Here is a 20,600-nt window from a genome sequence, read left to right as displayed (position 1 = left end):
CGTCAAACGGACCGACTGGACCAGACCGACGGGACCGGACCGACCACATTCCCGCTGCAGAGTGTGGGTTTATCTGTCACTGTGAGGATGTGCAGGCCAGCACTCCTGTTAGATCAGAACTGTCAAAAGGTTCGGATCAGAACACTGAGGTCATCTCAGAGCCAGAGAACAGGCGGATCCATGCTGTTGTGTGATTGGCTGGCTGTGAGGTGTGTGACATCATCAGGTCATGTGATGATTTCCAACAAACTAAATTCAACAGATTCTCTGAAAACAGCAACAAAGCCTTCGAGCTGAAGTTGAACTGAACTCCAAACCTTTGCACCATTTCCTGTAAAAATAAGACGGTACGTGTTTCTGATCATTTTGGGTCCGAACAGCTGTTTTACAAACTTTGGGTCGTTGAAGTAGTTTTTTGGTTCTGGGAACAAAAACACAACATCAGGTGGTTCTGTTCGGGTTCTTTTATAACACAGAAACAATAAAAACACGTGGACACAGACGGCTGCTCTGACAAACTCCAGCTCATCCGGAGGTTCTGATTGAGTTCTTGTAGACAGTCTGAATGTTCTGACCCGATGCTTCGTCCTCAGAGCTCCTCTTCAGAAGTCTTTGTAATGCAGCAACCTGAACACAAACAGCAGGTTCAAACAGGTGAGTCATCAATCCTTCACTTTGTTCTCCGGTTCTACGGTAATGAACAGTCGCTGCTCAGCCTCAAAGACTCACAGAGACTCAAAGACTCAGAGCCTCAAAGACTCACAGAGACTCAGAGCCTCAAAGCCTCAGAGACTCAAAGCCTCAAAGACTCAGAGCCTCAAAGACTCAGAGCCTCAAAGACTCAGAGACTCAAAGCCTAAGAGACTCACAGAGCCTCAAAGCCTCAGAGCCTCAAAGACTCAAAGACTCAGAGCCTCAAAGACTCAGAGACTCAAAGCCTAAGAGACTCACAGAGCCTCAAAGACTCAGAGCCTCAAAGACTCAGAGCCTCAAAGACTCAGAGCCTCAAAGACTCAGAGCCTCAAAGACTCAGAGTCTCAAAGACTCAGAGTCTCAGAGACTCACAGAGACTCAGAGCCTCAAAGACTCAGAGTCTCAAAGCCTCAAAGACTCAGAGTCTCAAAGACTCAAAGACTCAGAGTCTCAAAGACTCAAAGACTCAGAGACTCAGAGCCTCAAAGACTCAGAGTCTAAGAGACTCAAAGACTCAGAGCCTCAAAGACTCAGAGTCTAAGAGACTCAAAGACTCAGAGTCTAAGAGACTCAGAGCCTCAAAGACTCAGAGTCTAAGAGACTCAAAGACTCAGGACTCAAAGACTCAGGACTCAAAGACTCAGAGCCTCAAAGACTCAGAGTCTAAGAGACTCAGAGCCTCAAAGACTCAGAGTCTAAGAGACTCAGAGCCTCAAAGACTCAGGACTCAAAGACTCAGGACTCAAAGACTCAGGACTCAAAGACTCAGGACTCAAAGACTCAGGACTCAAAGACTCAGGACTCAAAGACTCAGGACTCAAAGACTCAGGACTCAAAGACTCAGGACTCAAAGACTCAGGACTCAAAGACTCAGGACTCAAAGACTCAGGACTCAAACCACTTTTACTGCTGTTTTGCTTACTTCTGGTTGGATGCTAGCTGCATTTCGTTGTCTCAGTACTTTGTGCAATGACAATAAATTTAATCTAATCTAATCTAATCTAATCTAATCTTGCCATTGTTGTTGGTCCTAACAGCTCCGCTCCCCCCTTTCTTCGTGTCGAGTCTCTATGCGGTTGTTTCGAAGTTGTTAGCATTTGAATTCATGCTAACAGCAGCTTTTTAGGGGGTGGGCCATGATCCTTCTGCACTGAAAGAAGCTGATTGCCTGTCTCACCTGAAAAGGGGGGCGTGGCCTTTGTTATTAGCTAAAGACAAGAAGCCGCTGTGTGGTGAGAAGTCCAGGCAGCTGGTCCGATAAACGATCTTCCTCTTAGCGACGGGGAAGTTGGAGAAGACGGTGAGGCTGGACAGGTGGACCTGAGGGGACAAGTGAAGGGTTAATGTTCATCCTGGTCACCGCCGTCGTCACCTTCGCCGCCATCTTACCAGCCGTATGGCCTCGTCTTCGGCTCGGGAGGCGATGGCCAGGATCTCAGAGCTGGGGTTGAAGGCGAGAGAGGTGGCCGTGGTTAGCAGGTTCATCACCGCTTTCAGAGGCTTCGGATTGGCTGAATTAAGACACGCCTCCTGGGAGTAGATGTTAACCACGCCCGATTGAGATCTGAAACGGACGCAGTTTGCCTCAAAGACGAGTCTCAGACAGTCGGAACACTGGATGGAAAAGTGGGCGGGACTTACCCACAGGCCAGGTACTGCCCGTTGTGCGAGGCAGCGATGGAGGTTCCCTTCACGCAGCCGTCATCCGTAAACCGGTTCAGGCAGCGACTGCTGCGCATGTCCCACACATACACCTCCCCCTCATCTGCACACACACAGGGTCACATGACTCACAGGGTCACATGACTCACAGGGTCACATGACTCACAGGGTCACCGCATGACTCACAGGGTCACCGCATGACATCACCCCACCTGGAAGGTGACATCACACCAGCTGGAAGGTGACATCACACCACCTGGAAGGTGACATCACACCAGCTGGAAGGTGACATCACACCAGCTGGAAGGTGACATCACACCAGCTGGAAGGTGACATCACACCACCTGGAAGGTGACATCACACCACCAGGAAGGTGACATCACACCACCAGGAAGGTGACATCACACCACCAGGAAGGTGACATCACACCAGCTGGAAGGTGACATCACACCAGCTGGAAGGTGACATCACACCAGCTGGAAGGTGACATCACACCAGCTGGAAGGTGACATCACACCACCTGGAAGGTGACATCACACCACCAGGAAGGTGACATCACACCACCTGGAAGGTGACATCACACCACCAGGAAGGTGACATCACACCACCTGGAAGGTCTCACCTGAGTTTGAGAATACTTTAGTGCCATCGTGAGAAAGTGCGACGCCGCTGACGTTTCCGTTCATCTTCATGCTGCGCACCACCTCGTTGGTCTGCACACAGACACGTGCACACACACACACGTGCACACACACACGTGCACACACACACACGTGCACAGACACACGTGCACAGACACACACACGCACTCAGTTTACTGTTTTTATTGATTTCCTCAGAGAAAACTCGTGTTTAATCAGATTTTTGAGCCAAACTCCGTCCTGCAGGCAGAACAAAGTGAAACTGCAGAAGAAGAAGCGTCACCTTGAGCGTGAGCAGGTGCAGGTAGCCGCTGGTCCCGGTCAGCAGCAGTGCGCCCCCCTCAGGACACACGGAGAACTCCTTCACTCTGGCTTCATTCAGACCTGAACACAACAGGAGAGGCGTTAAAGTCCAGCCTGGAGCCGTGTGAAGGCGCTGCTGGTCGCAGGTGAATCTGACCCCTGACGGCGTGGACAGGTGACACCCGGCCCTCCATCATGTCGTACAGGTAGAACATCTTGTTCCTCAGGCTGGTCGCGATCACCGTCTCTCCGTCCTGACTGAACTGAGCTTTGTGGACCGGGAACCGCTCCAGGTGGATGCTCTGGATCTTTGGGTTCGTCTTTCCATCGACCTGAAGAAGAAGCAGGTCACATGACCTCAGCATCAGAACTTAGAAGAGCTGAGATATTCAAAGATTCAAGCTTTATTTCTTTTTTGTCTTTTTAAAAGCTTCAGGGAACAGATCTTCTGAGCTGGGGAGGATATTAAACCTGAGACTCAGACCTCCACCCTGTCATTAAACTGCAGCAGATCCATCCTGCTGTACCTGAAACAGGGAGACGGACTGGTCGAGGCCGGCTGTCATGACGACCTGAGCGGACGGGTGGAACTGCACGGTGGTCAGTCTGTCCTCCGACGGACGGGCGCTGTTGGCGTGGAGACACTTCTTCATCTGAGAAACACGGAAACAGGAGGTCAGAGATCCTGAAAACAAACACTGGTTGGACCAGACCGGGTCAGGGGATCCGAAAGAGCAGCTGAACCCCGTGTTCCTGCCAGAAGGAACAACACAGGAGAACCAGAACCTCAGGAGAACCAGAACCTCAGGTCCAGGAGAACCAGAACCTCAGGTCCAGGAGAACCAGAACCTCAGGTCCAGGAGAACCAGAACCTCAGGTCCAGACTCAGCAGCTCAGCTCCATGTGAGGCTGAGCCCCACCTGGAGGCTGAACCACCTGGAGGCTGAGCCCCACCTGGAGGCTGAACCACCTGGAGGCTGAGCCCCACCTGGAGGCTGAACCACCTGGAGGCTGAACCACCTGGAGGCTGAACCACCTGGAGGCTGAGCCCCACCTGGAGGCTGAGCCCCACCTGGAGGCTGAGCCCCACCTGGAGGCTCTGAGTTCAGCAGATTTACCTGCAGTCTGAGGACGGTGATATTTATCTTTATTTAATATTTATTTCAGCCCACAGTAAAAACCCCGAGAAAACCATCCCGGCACATTGCCCAGTCAGGTTCTGGTGTCACTGACCCTCAGGACGCCGCTGGGAAGACTTTCCGAAGACGCCACAAAGTTCCCGGTCCGCCTCAGCAGGTCGTCTTCCTCCTCCTCCTCCTCCTCCTCCTCCTCCTCCTCCTCCTCTGCAGGGACACACAGTTGAGTTTGGACAGAACACTGAGCAGAACACTCACGATCTCACACCTCGGGTTCCACCTTTCTTCTTCTTCTTCTTCTTCTGGTCGTTCTGCGCCCACGATGGCGTTCCCCCCATCGCCTTCTGGAACCTGAAACCCACACAGGCCCGTTCAGGTGTGTCCACGCTGCTCAGGTGTGTGTGTGTGCGTGTGCACGTGCACTCACTGCTCCTTCATCCTCTGCTGCAGCTTCTGTTTGGACATGGAGGACTCCGCTTCTCCTTTGATCAGGTTTCTACGGTAACGGTGCGTCATGTCCACCCTGACACAGACAGGTAAGAACGCCTGAGTGTTTCAGACCGCAAACACGCCAACACAGAAAGAACATGTTCCTCACTCTTCCTCCAGCTCATCGTCCTCATCCACCCAGGCGACTCCTCTGGGCTGCGGCTGCTGAGGCGCTGCATCACCCTCAGATTCTTCTTCTTCTTCTTCCTCCTCCCCCAGCAGCAGGGTTTGGCTCTGCTCCTCATCCTCCTGCTCAGCCACAGAAAACACCTTAATCAGGCCTCAGATCCACACAGCTGATAGATGATTAGAGAGCCAGATTCACCAGAAAGATGCACAAGTCTCTTTTACTGTCGCAACACTTTTACCTCTGGGGTAAAAAATAAATGAGTTGCAGAGATAATGGAGCTGTCCGTCACATGCAAATTATTAAATAAGGGGCCGTACTTTCCAAAATTAACTCAAATGAATCCACATATATTTAAATTCACGGTCAGACGCAGATAATTTAACTTGGAAGTGAATGAATGTTAAATTGTCTTATTTTGTAACGGTGTTTGGTCAGAACTTCACCTCCACGAGCCTCTCCAGCAGCTCGTCCTCCGCCCCGAACACCAGCGACTCGAGCCGCTTCACGGCGCCGTCCTCCTCCCCCAAAACCGTCAGTTTCCTCACGTTCTTCTGCCGTTTCTGCTCCTCTTCCTGCGGGTCGAACTTCGGCTTTCGGGCTCTCTTCTTCGCGGGTTTTCTGTCGTCAGTCACCGGAAGCTTAATAACGTTCAGGTCCTCCATGTTTTCACCACAGGCCGCAGAAACCTGAGATTTAACCGGTAAACGAACGCGTTAAAGACGGTTTTTTCTGTACATGAAGCGCTTCACACGTGTGGCGCGACTGTGTTTTTCCTCTCAGCTGGAATCACGTGTTTCCGGAAAAATAACTTCTTAACCCGGAAGTGTTAGCGCCCCTGCTGTTCACAGAGAGAACTGCAGCCTTCATTCACGAGTAAATATTAAAAAATTAATATTAGATAATTCAACACACTATTTTCGTGATTTCGCTAGAGTTTGGTAAAATTAAACACTTATCCATAAACAAGAACACAACTTACAATCAGTCATCAAACAAAATGAAGAACAAATCAAATTAGAGCAAAAAAATGTTTAAAAAAATGCTAAAATTAGTGGCACTGAGCTTAGTCTTCAGATGATTTATAGCTGCTTGAGCGGGATTTTAACAATTATTAATCTACTTATCTGCACTAAAACAAATATAAAGCAATAATTATTTTGTTTATATACAGTGATGAATGTTTTGGTACATTAGAGAGTTTTAAAGGTGACATATTGTGTAAAACTCCTTCTTCCTGTTCCTGGGAGCAGATATCAGGGCGTCTGAAGTCACCAGCAGCTGTAAAACTCCCCAGAAACACAACTCTGTGATTTATTAGTTCCCCTTTGTGTGAAAGTTCCTCATCTAACGAGCCGTTCTGATTTTCATTTCTAAAGTACGTCACTCCTTAAGTTGGCTCCGCCTCCTCTACTAAGCCCCGCCCATCCGCTAAGCCCCGCCCACTCACCTCCACCCTGCTGGACGGATGAAGCCAGCTTCTGGTGGAAATGTTCTGCTGTCAGCTGCACTGAGGAGCACGCATCTTCCATCCAGCAGCAGCCTCAGAGGATATAAGAGCCCAGTGGATAAACTATATCTGAGGCTAATGTTCCAGCAGAGTTAGCTAAAGACTGTGAATGTGCAGCAGCCACTTTTCATCCCACTGTTTTAACAACTTGGTCCAGTTCAACGCTGGACTGAAGGAACTGAGCCACAAAGAGGATCAGTTCCAACTCTCAGAGCCTGAACTTCAGAGCAGGGAAATGGAAGCATCTGAGAAATAACTCCTCATGGTTTATTTACTGATTTATTTCTTCCTTTAGCAGCAGCTAACGCTAACAGCTTAGCTAATGAAATAACTCCTCATGGTTTATTTACTGATTTATTTCTTCCTTTAGCAGCAGCTAACAGCTTAGCTAATGAAGTTCCTGCTGTTCCTTTCTGAAAGATGAACATTATTGTTCCCACATTACTTTGTTAGCTGAAGCTTTCTAGCTGAACGGTTCCGTTCTGTAACTCAGACAACCTGCAGCTGTGTTTAAGGTGTGTTTCCAACACAACACCGGTCCTCTCCTCACTCTCGCTGTGTTAATGTTACATTATCGGCATGTTTCTGATAAAGATGGAGGTCTCCAGGTACAACTGTTTAATGAGGTTAATATATCCAAAATGTTTAAACGCAGTAATTAACGGTTCACATGCATTACTACGAGTAAGTCGTAGTTTATGCTTCAACGTGCACCACCAAAAAATCCTAACTGCACGTCGTGTGACGCAGGCCTTAAGGGCTGTGATTGGTCCGCTCAGAACGTAATTTCCAGCAGTTGCCTTTTCCCGCCTTAATGGCTGTAAACGGCGAAGAAAAACGTTGACATTCGAAATGATCTAAACTGCATTTGTTCAGGTTGTAAATTCACACCAGTGAATTAGCTGAGCATGTCTCCGGTCCATTACTGCTGATGAGAAAGCATTGTTTGCTAACATCTGCTGCTAATTTACAGCTAACTGCTAACATACAGCTAACTGCTAACTTACAGCTACATGCTAACATACAGCTAACTTACCGCTAACTGCTAACATACAGCTAACTTACAGCTAACAGCTAACTTACCGCTACATGCTAAGCTATTCCCCTCTGGGATCAATAGAGCAACTATCTACATGGCCCAGAATGTCTGGACGGATGTGAAAACAGAGACGAGGCGACAGCAGGAACAGTAACTGCTGGAGTTTATTCAGAGAGAGCATGCTGTTAGACTGACGCAGCATCAGTGTCAGAGTTAAAGTGAAGCTGCAGGACCGTTTGATCAGCTCTACGGCGTCCTGCAGCCCACGAGTCACACTACAACAGCTGTTTACATGTTTCTTAGAGTTTAGTAGTTTTACAGATTCTAACTGATGACTTACAGCAAACAGTTTGTAAGGCAAACAGATGAGGCGTGGGGGGGGTTCCTGCTGCAGCCAAAAAAAGCCTCGACCGCATCTGAAGAAGAAGAAGAGCGGCGCTGCTTCTTCAGGTCAGATTCTGTCCTGAGACACAACAAGTAACAGCTTCTGAGCAAGAGGTTTTTTAATGGAGTCTGGTGGGAAGAAGCTGTGGAAAAGAGTCAATCTGTGAGTTTCATCATCAACACTTTAAAAACTGAAACGTGCTCATCGCTTTAAAACGAAAATGTGGATTCAGACCGAGTATCTGCTCTGAAACGATGAAGGTGGACAACACCAGGAGGTCAGAACCTCAGGAAGAAGCTAAACTGCTGGGAGGATTTAACCCAGAAAAATCACTTTAAAGGAACAGGAATCAAGTCTAAAAGGAACATTTTTACTGCCATAAAATCTACTTTTACTCTTCTTCACAGTTTGTAACTTTTTCTCGTCTTTTATGATGAGGAAAATCCATTCTGTCACTTTAACTCAGAATATTTTGACCTTTTTCCTCGTTTCTTTTCCCTGGAAACGCTGATGTCAGACGGTGAAACGTTTTCAGACGACTTCACCTGAAATCTGAACCCTGTTCAAAGGAAAAACATCGAAAAACATCCCACAACGAATCCTGGGGATCGTTTCACACGTTAGAAGGATGATCCGAGTCCGATCAGCTGACCGCCTGCAGCTGGGGGAGCAGTCATGTGACATCACTGATGACATCACTGATGACATCACCTGACCTCAGGTGAGGTTCTCTTCAGTCCAACATGGCACTTAAAGACCCAACCCGCTCAGAAACTGGATTCAATCACGTGGCTGACATCATCAGGACACTGATGATGATGATGATGATGAAGAAGCAGGTGAGTATTTACAGGGTTTCCATCCTCTCGCACACACGCACACACACTGGGTACAGAAACTGGTTTAAGACTCCTCAGGTCCAATCCAGAACCAGTTTCAGAGGTTCTGGTTCTGGTTCTGGGGTGTCTGGGCTCAGCGAGGGTTTGTTTCAGAACTTTTCTTCTTCTTGAGAAGTCAAAGTCACTTTTTCTTTCCTGCAGGTTAATCTTTTTTTTTGGTGAAGTTTGAACGTCTCCATCAGTTTCATCTCCTCCCATCAGACAAACTCTTCTTCTCCTCCTCCTTCTTCTTCTTCTCCTCCTCCTCCTCCTTCTTCTTCTTCTTCTGTGCTGCTGTCATATGGAACAAAAAGTGCAGGTGCAGAAATAAAAGATAAAACTGAAGAGGAGGACCAACATCTCTGATCTTCCTGCTGCCATCACACTGCTCACTGATTGGTCTGTCTGTCCTTTCTTCGGCCAATCAGCTGTGAGCGTAGATGAGAGTGATGGTGTGTGTGTGTGTGTGTGTGTGTGTGTGTGTGTGCGGTCGTCTTCCTGCTTCACCTCCCGACAGGAGGCAGCGGAGGAGCTCCTCTCATCACTGAAACAAACAAACAAACGGCTTCATTTTTTATGTGGAGACAAATTCAACAAAAAGTTCTGATTCATCATGAGATTTCATCATTGAAGGAAGTTGTTGAACCATCTGAGCTCAGCATGTGTGTGTCATCGATACCCTGAACCCAATCCTGAACCCAAACCCTGAACCCGACCCTGAACCCAAACCCTGAACCCGACCCTGAACCCAAACCCTGAACCAAACCCTGAACCCAAACCCTGAACCAAACCCTGAACCAAACCCTAAACCTGAACCTAACCCTGAACCAAAACGAAACCCTGAACCCAAACCAAACCCTGAACCCGACCCTGAACCCAAACGAAACCCTGAACTCAACCCTGAACCCAAACCTGAACCCAAACCTGAACCCGACCTCGATCCTTAAACCGACCCTGAACTGGGATTAAAGTCGTTCAGAACCTCAGACGAAACCTCATGTTGTTAAAAAGCAAAGACTAGACTGCTCTGATTGGTCCAGACTGACCCGGTTCCAAAGCGATGGGTGAGTAAACTGTGATGTCATCACAGCGCTTTGTACCGACGCCTCGGCTGTGTTGGACTCGCTGCAGTTTTCCTCCCAAACAGGTGACGCTGCTGAACGGCCCGATACCAACAGAGGTCAAACAGGAAGTACAAACGTAACGACACCGTTTAAACTGATGTGTCTTGTAACAAGGTTCTGATGGGTCGTACAGAGTCGGATCAACTCAAAGTCTACACGGTGGAACTGAAATGCAGCAGAGGTGGTTCAGAGAGACTGTAACCGGGAGGCTTCAGGCGCTGCTGAATGAACAAGGCGTTGTTCGGTTCTGTTTGCAAAAAGGACCACATCTGAAGGCCCGGACAGGACTCAGAAACAGCGTTTCTGCTGCTCAGGCTCAGAGCGAGTGGCGCCGGCGTGTTCCTACCTCTGTTGGCCTTGCTCGGATAGATCTTGGCAAAGTGCCGGTACTCGTCCGGAGGAGGGAAGTCGTCCAGAGGATGGAAGGAATACTTGGACTCAAAGTCGTCTGCAGGAGGAGAGACGAGGCGGGGAGAGAGAAGTCATTTCAGACGCCATCACAGACAAACCGAGTCTAATGTGTGAAGATGAGGAGAGAACGGAGGGAAGAAGGGCAGCTCAGAGTATCTGAGCTGATCGATTAGCTGAGAAACTGGTCAGATCAATCAATAATCAGTCTGACGGGGGGAAGAGGACTCACCAACAAACGAACGAGGAATGGAGGAGGAGGAGTGTCCGTTTCTGAGAGGAGGTGGGGGCGGGGGAGGAGCAGTGGGGGTGCGGGAGGGCGGGGGGGGAGGCTTTCCTCTGGTGGGGGGGTCAGAGGAGAGGGAGGGGCTACCATGTGTCCTGTACGGAGGAGGAGGCGGAGCTTCTCTGACCCCCGCCCTCGACGACGACAACTGGACAGGAACAGGAGGAGCTGCGGAGAGATCAATACAGGTGATCAACACAGGATCAGGACGGGTGATCAATACAGGAGGAGCTGCGGAGAGATCAATACAGGATCAGGACGGGTGATCAATACAGGTGATCAACACAGGATCAGGACGGGTGATCAATACAGGATCAGGACGGGTGATCAATACAGGAGGAGCTGCGGAGAGATCAGTACAGGTGATCAACACAGGATCAGGACGGGTGATCAATACAGGATCAGGACGGGTGATCAATACAGGAGGAGCTGCGGAGAGATCAATACAGGTGATCAATACAGGATCAGTACAGGTGATCAACACAGGATCAGGACGGGTGATCAATACAGGATCAGGACGGGTGATCAATACAGGATCAATACAGGATCAATACAGGTGATCAATACAGGATCAATACAGGTGATCAATACAGGATCAATACAGGTGATCAATACAGGTGATCAATACAGGATCAGGACGGGTGATCGATACCGGTGTTTGTTTCTGTTTTCTTTTTTTTATTTTAGATAAAAAGCTGAAAAATATTTGAAAAAAGGTTGAAAAACAAACTGAATCAATCACTTTGATTGGAAACATTGATTTTATATACATTCAAACATAAAAAATAATCAATGATTTTAATCTACATCCACATCTTTAATCAAAATGTGGAGCAAATGAATCAATAAATTAAAAAAAGATACAAATGATGAAATAAATCAAATTAACTGAATGTAAAAATAACTAAAATCTAATTTAAATAATTCTTAATAAACAAAGTTTATTTCACCTAAAATATAAATTAAACTTTAATCAGATAAAACTACATTACCCATAATGCACCTTTGATTTGTTTTCTTAAACTTCACCATAAAGTTTTTAATCTAATTTATTTTATGTTATTTGCATTTAATTTCTGCTCCATTTTAACTTTAAACCAAAGTAAAACAGAAATAAATAATAAAATCAATAAATTAAAAGTATTTTCAAAGCAAATAAACTTTAAGTGAAATAAATAAATAAAAAGTGTATTAATTTTACTTTGATTATTTATTTTATCAGCATTTAAACTGAAGCGTGCTCAGTGGACGCCTCACCTGCTCCTCTGCCCGGTCCGTCTCTCACAGGCGGCGGCGGCCGGTTGGCGCTATGCTGGGAGGGTGTGGGCGATGCTGGGGGAGGCGGGTGGGCGGGGCCTCGGGTGGGGGTGTGTCCTCCTGGTGAGGGGGCGGTCCTCTTGTTGCTGAGGGAGTTGTGGCGCTGCGGCAGCTCAGGCGCCACCTCGCCGCCACCTGCTGGACCGTTAGTGATGCGGTAAGGTGGAGGGGGCGGGGCCAGAGAGGAGGCGGGGTTTCCCCCTGAGGTGGGAGGGCGTCTGCCGTTGCTGGGGGACGGGGGAGGCTTTGAGGGGAGGGGTGGCGTGTTGTTAGGAGTCGGTGGGAGGGGCTTCTCTCTGTTGTAAGAAGAGGAGGGAGGGGAAGGAGCGTTACCGCGGCGACAGAGAGGAGGAGGGGGAGGCGGGGCGGAGGAGGAGTGCTTCATGCCAGTGGAGGGGGAGGAGGCTGCAGAGGAGGGGGCGGAGGGCGAGGGCGAGGAGGACAGGTTGGGGAGCGAAGGTCGCTGACAGCGAGACGTCTCCATTGGCGACGAGGCCTGAGGGGAGGGGCTCTCTGCATCCTCATGGCGGTGGCTCGGCGGTCTTGGCGCTGCGGCCCGTGTAGAAGGAGAACGCCCCGAGGAGCCGTCTGCATCACAGTGAGGGTGGAGCATCAGAGGGTTTGTTTACAAACATCATCAGAAAAAGATTCAGTAACATCTGATCAGGATCAATCATTTACACCCGATCAGGATCAATCATTTACACCCGATCAGGATCAATCATTTACACCTGATCAGGATCAATCATTTACACCCGATTAGGATCTATAATTTACACCCGATCAGGATCTATCATTTACACCTGATTAGGATCAATCATTTACACCCGATTAGGATCAATAATTTACACCTGATTAGGATCAATAATAAAAACCTGATTAGGATCAATAATTTACACCCGATTAGGATCAATAATTTACACCCGATTAGGATCTATAATTTACACCCGATCAGGATCTATCATTTACACCCGATCAGGATCAATCATTTACACCTGATTAGGATCAATCATTTACACCCGATCAGGATCAATCATTTACACCTGATTAGGATCAATCATTTACACCCGATTAGGATCAATAATTTACACCCGATTAGGATCAATCATTTACACCTGATTAGGATCAATCATTTACACCTGATTAGGATCAATCATTTACACCTGATTAGGATCAATCATTTACACCTGATTAGGATCAATCATTTACACCTGATTAGGATCAATCATTTACACCTGATTAGGATCAATCATTTACACCCGATCAGGATCAATCATTTACACCTGATTAGGATCAATCATTTACACCCGATCAGGATCAATCATTTACACCTGATTAGGATCAATCATTTACACCCGATCAGGATCAATCATTTACACCTGATTAGGATCAATCATTTACACCCGATTAGGATCAATAATTTACACCCGATTAGGATCAATAATTTACACCCGATTAGGATCTATAATTTACACCCGATCAGGATCAATCATTTACACCCGATCAGGATCAATCATTTACACCTGATTAGGATCAATCATTTACACCCGATCAGGATCAATCATTTACACCTGATTAGGATCAATCATTTACACCCGATTAGGATCAATAATTTACACCCGATTAGGATCAATCATTTACACCTGATTAGGATCAATCATTTACACCTGATTAGGATCAATCATTTACACCTGATTAGGATCAATCATTTACACCTGATTAGGATCAATCATTTACACCTGATTAGGATCAATCATTTACACCTGATTAGGATCAATCATTTACACCCGATCAGGATCAATCATTTACACCTGATTAGGATCAATCATTTACACCCGATCAGGATCAATCATTTACACCTGATTAGGATCAATCATTTACACCCGATCAGGATCAATCATTTACACCTGATTAGGATCAATCATTTACACCCGATTAGGATCAATAATTTACACCCGATTAGGATCAATCATTTACACCTGATTAGGATCAATCATTTACACCCGATTAGGATCAATAATTTACACCCGATTAGGATCAATCATTTACACCTGATTAGGATCAATCATTTACACCTGATTAGGATCAATCATTTACACCCGATTAGGATCAATCATTTACACCCGATTAGGATCAATCATTTACACCCGATTAGGATCAATAATAAAAACCTGATTAGGATCAATAATAAAAACCTGATTAGGATCAATAATAAAAACCCGATTAGGATCAATAATTTACACCTGATTAGGATCAATAATAAAAACCTGATTAGGATCAATAATAAAAACCTGATTAGGATCAATAATAAAAACCTGAAATCAAAAGCAGTAAATCCTCGTAGAAATAAAATTTAATCACTAAAGAATTAAAGAAAATGTCCTGACCTCCGATTGGCCTCAGTTTGGGAACTCCGCCCGTGAACAGGCCTCCGATTGGTGGAGCCGAACCCGAGGGGCTCCCTGCTGCGCTGCCATTGGCTCCTGCAGCTGCTCCACCTCCTTTGGGCTCTGAGAACCACAACCATTGGACAGGTGAGCGAATGCCGAGGGCGTGACGTCACTGCTCTACACGACACTATGATGACATCACTGACATGACGGACGGATGAGTGTGTGAGGTGAGATGCAAGTGAGGACAGCTGAGGTGGGATGAAGTGACACGACACAGGACTTTAGATTCAAATCATTTACGCTCCCGCGCCGCTCCGATGACATCATCGCCAGCACAACACACAGTCGAAAACACATGAATTATAATCAGTGACATCACAGGTGGGTGGGGCTGCGCAGTCATGGATAATTAATAAATCCGGCCAACATTTTATTCCTTTCATCAATCAGGAGTTAAAGAATGACTTCCTGAGATCAGGAAGGACGATGAGGCGCCGCTCACAGTGGTCAGTTAGAGCCGGGAGGCTCCTCCCCCTCCCTGTCTGCTGTGCTTCCACCGAAATCAAACTACAGGAACAGTTTCAGCTGAAACTGTGAAAATAAAAGCCTTTTAAATCATTTCAGTTTCAACAGAAACTGTGAAAATAAAAGCCTTTTAAATCATTTCAACAGTTTCAGCTGAAACTGTGAAAATAAAAGCATTTTAAATCATTTCAACAGTTTCAGCAGAAACTGAAAATAAAAGCATTTTAAATTATTTCAGTTTCAGCAGAAACTGTGAAAATAAAGGAGGAGCCAGAACAAAGCAGAAATGGGACGTCCTGCCCGTGTAAACGTCAGGGTGCTGATGACCATGTGACCATGTGACCATGTGACCATGTGACCACTGTGAGCTGCAGGAATAACGGCGGTTCGACCACAGAAGGATTTATTTCCTGCTGGGCAGCCCCTCCCTTTAACCCCCCCCTTAGATATTTAAACTAACAGCAGCCGTCAGGAGGCTGCAGCATCTGTCGAAGCAGCCGCTCCGTCCCCTGTGCACCTGCTCCACCTGTGCACCTGCTCCACCTGTGCACCTGCTCCACCTGTGCACCTGCTCCACCTACTCCACCTGTGCACCTGCTCCACCTGTGCACCTGCTCCACCTGTGCACCTGCTCCACCTGTGCACCTGCTCCACCTGCTCCACCTGTGCACCTGCTCCACCTGTGCACCTGCTCCACCTGTGCACCTGCTCCACCTACTCCACCTGTGCACCTGCTCCACCTGTGCACCTGCTCCACCTGTGCACCTGCTCCACCTACTCCACCTGCTCCACCTGTGCACCTGCTCCACCTGTGCACCTGCTCCACCTACTCCACCTGTGCACCTGCTCCACCTACTCCACCTACTCCACCTGCTCCACCTGCTCCACCTACTCCACCTGCTCCACCTGCTCCACCTGTGCACCTGCTCCACCTGTGCACCTGCTCCACCTACTCCACCTGTGCACCTGCTCCACCTACTCCACCTACTCCACCTGCTCCACCTGCTCCACCTACTCCACCTACTCCACCTGCTCCACCTGTGCACCTGCTCCACCTGTGCACCTGCTCCACCTACTCCACCTGTGCACCTGCTCCACCTACTCCACCTACTCCACCTGCTCCACCTACTCCACCTGCTCCACCTGCTCCACCTGCTCCACCTGCTCCACAGTCTGACTGACAGCATGTAACCCGGTTGGTCCGAACACAGACAGGAACATGAAGCAGTGAGGATGGACAGAAACAGCAGCTCATGTGAGGAGGAAACAGACAGAGTTTTGAAACAGAAACAAATTCAGCTGGTTTCAGAAGAAACCAACACTTGGTGACTGCACACTAAGTCTAATTCCTTTTTCTGTCCTTTAGCATCTCTCTGTGTACTTCTGCCCTGATCTCCCTCAGTAGCTCTGATGGTTCACCGCTAGCTGACCTCTGAAGGCCGTGACATCACACCTCCTGACCTCTGAAGGCCGTGACATCACACCTCCTGACCTCTGAAGGCCGTGACATCACACCTCCTGACCTCTGAAGGCCGTGACATCACACCTCCTGACCTCTGAAGGCCGTGACATCACACCTCCTGACGCTGAAGGCCGTGACATCACACCTCCTGACGCTGAAGGCCGTGACATCACACCTCCTGACGCTGAAGGCCGTGACATCACACCTCCTGACCTCTGAAGGCCGTGACATCACACCTCCTGACGCTGAAGGCCGTGACATCACACCTCCTGACGCTGAAGGCCGTGACATCACACCTCCTGACGCTGAAGGCCGTGACATCACACCTCCTGACCTCTGAAGGCCGTGACATCACACCTCCTGACGCTGAAGGCCGTGACATCACACCTCCTGACGCTGAAGGCCGTGACATCACACCTCCTGACGCTGAAGGCCGTGACATCACACCTCCTGACCTCTGAAGGCTGTGACATCACACCTCCTGACCCTTCTGTTCACCATCACGTCTCTGTCTGATCACATGATCCATGTGTCGGATCAGCTGGTTACAAGCGGTCAGTCAGAGGTCGGCATGAACACCAGAAACTAATGCAGAGCTTCCTTTTCTCAGTGAGGAGACCGACCCGCCGCCCGGCTGATGCTCCGGGACCAGCTGACCTCAGGTCAGCTGACCCCTGCACCGTTTGGCCCCTTGTGAACAGGAACATGGCGGCTGTTTGAACCTGCCGCAGCCTCCTGCAGCCTCTATGATCAGAGAAGGGTGTGGTCTTACTCTCCAGAGCGGAGCTCTGATCTCTGCCCGTCTTCTTCGCCTCCTCGGACGGCGCCCCCTGCTGATTGGGCTGGCTCGGTTGCTGGTGTAGGTATTGGTATAAGCGAATGTATGGGTGCTCTGTGGGAGGTGTTTGGCTCTTTGGTGTTTGAGTCTTACTGTCGAGCAGCGGGGCGCTGCGGTCGTTCACCACCGCCACCTTCCTCAGACTGGTGCCTTTACAGATGTCCGACAGCAGAGCGCCGCGGCCTTTGGCCTCGTCTCTGCTCAGTTTGGGGGGGCTGGTGTTGGCCTGGGGAGGGTGGAGAGAGGAACACCGTCAGTAAGGAGCAAGTTAAACCTCAGACCAATTTATGAAATCAGACATCTCAGGCCCCCCATGGGGGGGAGGAGTGAGAGTTAAGGCTGTAGCAAATGATCATTTAGGCACTCAAATGTTCTGTTGATGAATCGAGCTGTTCTCTGCTAGCTTCCTTCCGTTCCCCGCTAGCTTCCTTCCGTTCCCCGCTAGCTTCCTTCCGTTCTCAGCTAGCTTCCTTCCGTTCCCTGCTAGCTTCCTTCCGTTCCCCGCTAGCTTCCTTCCGTTCCCCGCTAGCTTCCTTCCGTTCCCCGCTAGCTTCCTTCCGTTCCCCGCTAGCTTCCTTCCGTTCCCCGCTAGCTTCCTTCCGTTCCCCGCTAGCTTCCTTCCGTTCTCAGCTAGCTTCCTTCCGTTCCCCGCTAGCTTCCTTCCGTTCCCCGCTAGCTTCCTTCCGTTCCCCGCTAGCTTCCTTCCGTTCCCCGCTAGCTTCCTTCCGTTCCCCGCTAGCTTCCTTCCGTTCCCCGCTAGCTTCCTTCCGTTCTCAGCTAGCTTCCTTCCGTTCCCTGCTAGCTTCCTTCCGTTCCCTGCTAGCTTCCTTACGTTCTCTGCTAGCTTCCTTCCGTTCCCCGCTAGCTTCCTTCTGTTCTCTGCTAGCTTCCTTCCGTTCCCTGTTAGCTTCCTTCCGTTCCCTGCTAGCTTCCTTCCGTTCCCTGCTAGCTTCCTTCCGTTCCCTGCTAGCTTCCTTCCGTTCCCTGCTAGCTTCCTTCCGTTCCCTGCTAGCTTCCTTCCGTTCTCTGCTAGCTTCCTTCTGTTCTCTGCTAGCTTCCTTCCGTTCCCCGCTAGCTTCCTTCCGTTCTCTGCTAGCTTCCTTCCGTTCTCAGCTAGCTTCCTTCCGTTCCCTGCTAGCTTCCTTACGTTCCCTGCTAGCTTCCTTCCGTTCCCCGCTAGCTTCCTTCCGTTCCCCGCTAGCTTCCTTCTGTTCTCTGCTAGCTTCCTTCCGTTCTCAGCTAGCTTCCTTCCGTTCCATGCTAGCTTCCTTCCGTTCCCTGCTAGCTTCCTTCCGTTCTCTGCTAGCTTCCTTCCGTTCTCAGCTAGCTTCCTTCCGTTCCCTGCTAGCTTCCTTCCGTTCTCAGCTAGCTTCCTTCCGTTCCCTGCTAGCTTCCTTCCGTTCCCTTCTAGCTTCCTTCCGTTCCCCTCTAGCTTCCTTCCGTTCCCCGCTAGCTTCCTTCCGTTCCCCGCTAGCTTCCTTCCGTTCCCCGCTAGCTTCCTTCCGTTCCCCGCTAGCTTCCTTCCGTTCTCAGCTAGCTTCCTTCCGTTCCCTGCTAGCTTCCTTCCGTTCCCTTCTAGCTTCCTTCCGTTCCCCGCTAGCTTCCTTCCGTTCCCCGCTAGCTTCCTTCCGTTCCCCGCTAGCTTCCTTCCGTTCCCTTCTAGCTTCCTTCCGTTCCCCGCTAGCTTCCTTCCGTTCCCCGCTAGCTTCCTTCCGTTCTCAGCTAGCTTCCTTCCGTTCCCCGCTAGCTTCCTTCCGTTCTCAGCTAGCTTCCTTCCGTTCCCTGCTAGCTTCCTTCCGTTCCCTTCTAGCTTCCTTCCGTTCCCCGCTAGCTTCCTTCCGTTCCCCGCTAGCTTCCTTCCGTTCCCCGCTAGCTTCCTTCCGTTCCCCGCTAGCTTCCTTCCGTTCCCTGCTAGCTTCCTTCCGTTCCCTGCTTGTGCGTTTGTTCCGCTCAGTGGACTGACTGTGAACTGGCTGCTTTCTGCTGAGATGCTGTAGCATTGACTATCATGCTAAGCTATCGTGCTAAGCTAACTGGCTTTTACAATGGACACACTTCAGTATTTTCTCTTCTCTTTTCTTTGAAATGCTCCCAAACTTTAGACATTTTTCCTTTTTTCTGTGATTTTGCTCCTCGTTGTGAACAATGATCAGAGAGAAGAAGAAGATGAAGAGGGCAGCTTCTCACCTGGTTGAAGGTGGGAGGAGGTGGGGGTCCCACAGGTGGAGGAGGAGGGGGAGGAATGGGCATCCTGCTGCAGGTACAACACACACACCTGATCACGTGGAACACAAACAGTGAAGATTACTGATGAGTCTGCTCCCCAGAGCCCTGAAACCTTGTATTAATTTAAATCAGGACCAGGACCCCTCAGCCTGAGGAGGCACAAAGGAAGCAGGGTCCAGGTCTCAACTGGTCTGTTCTGGTGGGTTCAGAGTAAAACCTGAAACAAATCTCAGCCACATGAAGACCCTGCTGTGTTTCTGCTGGTCTGAACAGGAACAGATCCACGTGGACTCTGAGCCACTTCGGACCAGGTCCAACTGAACCGTGACAGTCATGTAAATCACATCGGAACCGGGCCTGTTTCCAGTTTCTGGATCCGTGTTCTGGTTCTACCGCATCCATCAGACCAGGTCTCACAGTCAGAGCTGGACCACACTGACCTGGTGTCCCTTACATCACTTTCAAGCCTCTCATTTTTCGGTAAACACCATTTGAGGTGATAGAAGGAAAAAAAAAAAGCTAACTGACCCATTTTTAATCAAACGGACCTCACGGATCCGGGTCTGCTTTACGAATCCTGAACTCAGATCTGTCACCTGCAGAAGATTCATGACTTTGGAACAGCTACACTGTGGTCTCTGTTACTTTAACCAGTCTATTAAATCAGAAAAACTGCGTTTTCTGTCCCGTTAATCAGCTAGCTCGGTTAGCTCATGGCTAACATCGGCCCGAATCTCTGCAGTATGCTGAGCTAACGCTTTAGCTTCAGAGTTCAGCTAATCTACAGATGTTTGCTGTAATAAAGAACATCTGTCCGGGAAAAACACACTCACACACAATCCGAACCGCCAGCTCCACACGAATCAAACAGCTCCCACCTTTTTAAACACAGAGTTAGCTGAGAAGCTAACTCAACTGCTAGCTGCAAGTTAGCATCATCAGCAGGTGTCTGCAGCATCACCGTCACGCACCTGGACAGGTGAGATGATTCAGTCCTACCTGTGAGCGACAGCGTCCCTCTGCAGCTTAGCTCATCTTCCAGGTGTCTGTTGGCGGTTTTCTGAGTTCCACCTCCGGCTGCTTCTCAGAGGTCCGTTAGCTCCTCCGTTAGCTGTTAGCATCTGTGCTGCAGAGTCAATACGAGAGCACGTGATCTGA

The 20,600-nt window shown here is 49.1% G+C and overlaps 2 protein-coding genes and 1 long non-coding RNA gene across 5 annotated transcripts; all 3 read right to left on the bottom strand.

Annotated features, from left to right (window-relative positions):
- Window positions 1-446: 446 nt before the first annotated feature.
- On the bottom strand, window positions 447-5,839 carry utp18 (UTP18 small subunit processome component). 2 transcript variants are annotated; one of them, XM_072368946.1, is made up of 13 exons: window positions 5,498-5,839; window positions 5,034-5,173; window positions 4,863-4,958; window positions 4,716-4,786; window positions 4,533-4,642; window positions 3,827-3,952; window positions 3,457-3,631; window positions 3,280-3,380; window positions 2,978-3,068; window positions 2,335-2,458; window positions 2,083-2,257; window positions 1,871-2,013; window positions 447-627 (listed from the first exon to the last, which is right to left on the bottom strand). In XM_072368946.1, the coding sequence occupies exons 1-13, from the start codon at window positions 5,714-5,716 to the stop codon at window positions 603-605; spliced, it is 1,596 nt and encodes a 531-aa protein (XP_072225047.1). In that variant the 5' UTR covers window positions 5,717-5,839; the 3' UTR covers window positions 447-602. The 2 variants fall into 2 exon arrangements, with proteins under 2 accessions (XP_072225047.1, XP_072225048.1); XM_072368947.1 differs by having other exon boundaries at window positions 4,533-4,625; window positions 4,717-4,786.
- Window positions 5,840-7,746: 1,907 nt separating this feature from the next.
- On the bottom strand, window positions 7,747-20,600 carry wipf2b (WAS/WASL interacting protein family, member 2b). Of its 2 annotated transcripts, none has more exons than XM_072368913.1 (8): window positions 20,442-20,600; window positions 19,404-19,491; window positions 17,151-17,442; window positions 14,386-14,508; window positions 11,939-12,586; window positions 10,628-10,849; window positions 10,334-10,435; window positions 7,747-9,407 (listed from the first exon to the last, which is right to left on the bottom strand). In XM_072368913.1, exons 2-8 carry the CDS (start codon window positions 19,464-19,466, stop codon window positions 9,367-9,369), a joined length of 1,491 nt encoding a protein of 496 aa, XP_072225014.1. In that variant the 5' UTR covers window positions 19,467-19,491; window positions 20,442-20,600; the 3' UTR covers window positions 7,747-9,366. The 2 variants fall into 2 exon arrangements, with proteins under 2 accessions (XP_072225014.1, XP_072225015.1); XM_072368914.1 differs by having other exon boundaries at window positions 17,310-17,442.
- Window positions 15,918-17,143, bottom strand: LOC140273371 (uncharacterized). Its single transcript, XR_011908025.1, has 3 exons — window positions 16,857-17,143; window positions 16,078-16,765; window positions 15,918-16,014 (listed from the first exon to the last, which is right to left on the bottom strand). It is a non-coding gene; the product is annotated as an uncharacterized lncRNA (long non-coding RNA).

Source organism: Leuresthes tenuis, unplaced genomic scaffold, assembly GCF_036924035.1.
Source record: "Leuresthes tenuis unplaced genomic scaffold, fLeuTen1.0.hap1 SCAF_17, whole genome shotgun sequence".
Lineage (NCBI taxonomy): Eukaryota > Metazoa > Chordata > Actinopteri > Atheriniformes > Atherinopsidae > Leuresthes > Leuresthes tenuis.
Note: the sequence above shows the minus strand (reverse complement) of the source record. Positions and strands in the feature narration are given on the sequence as shown.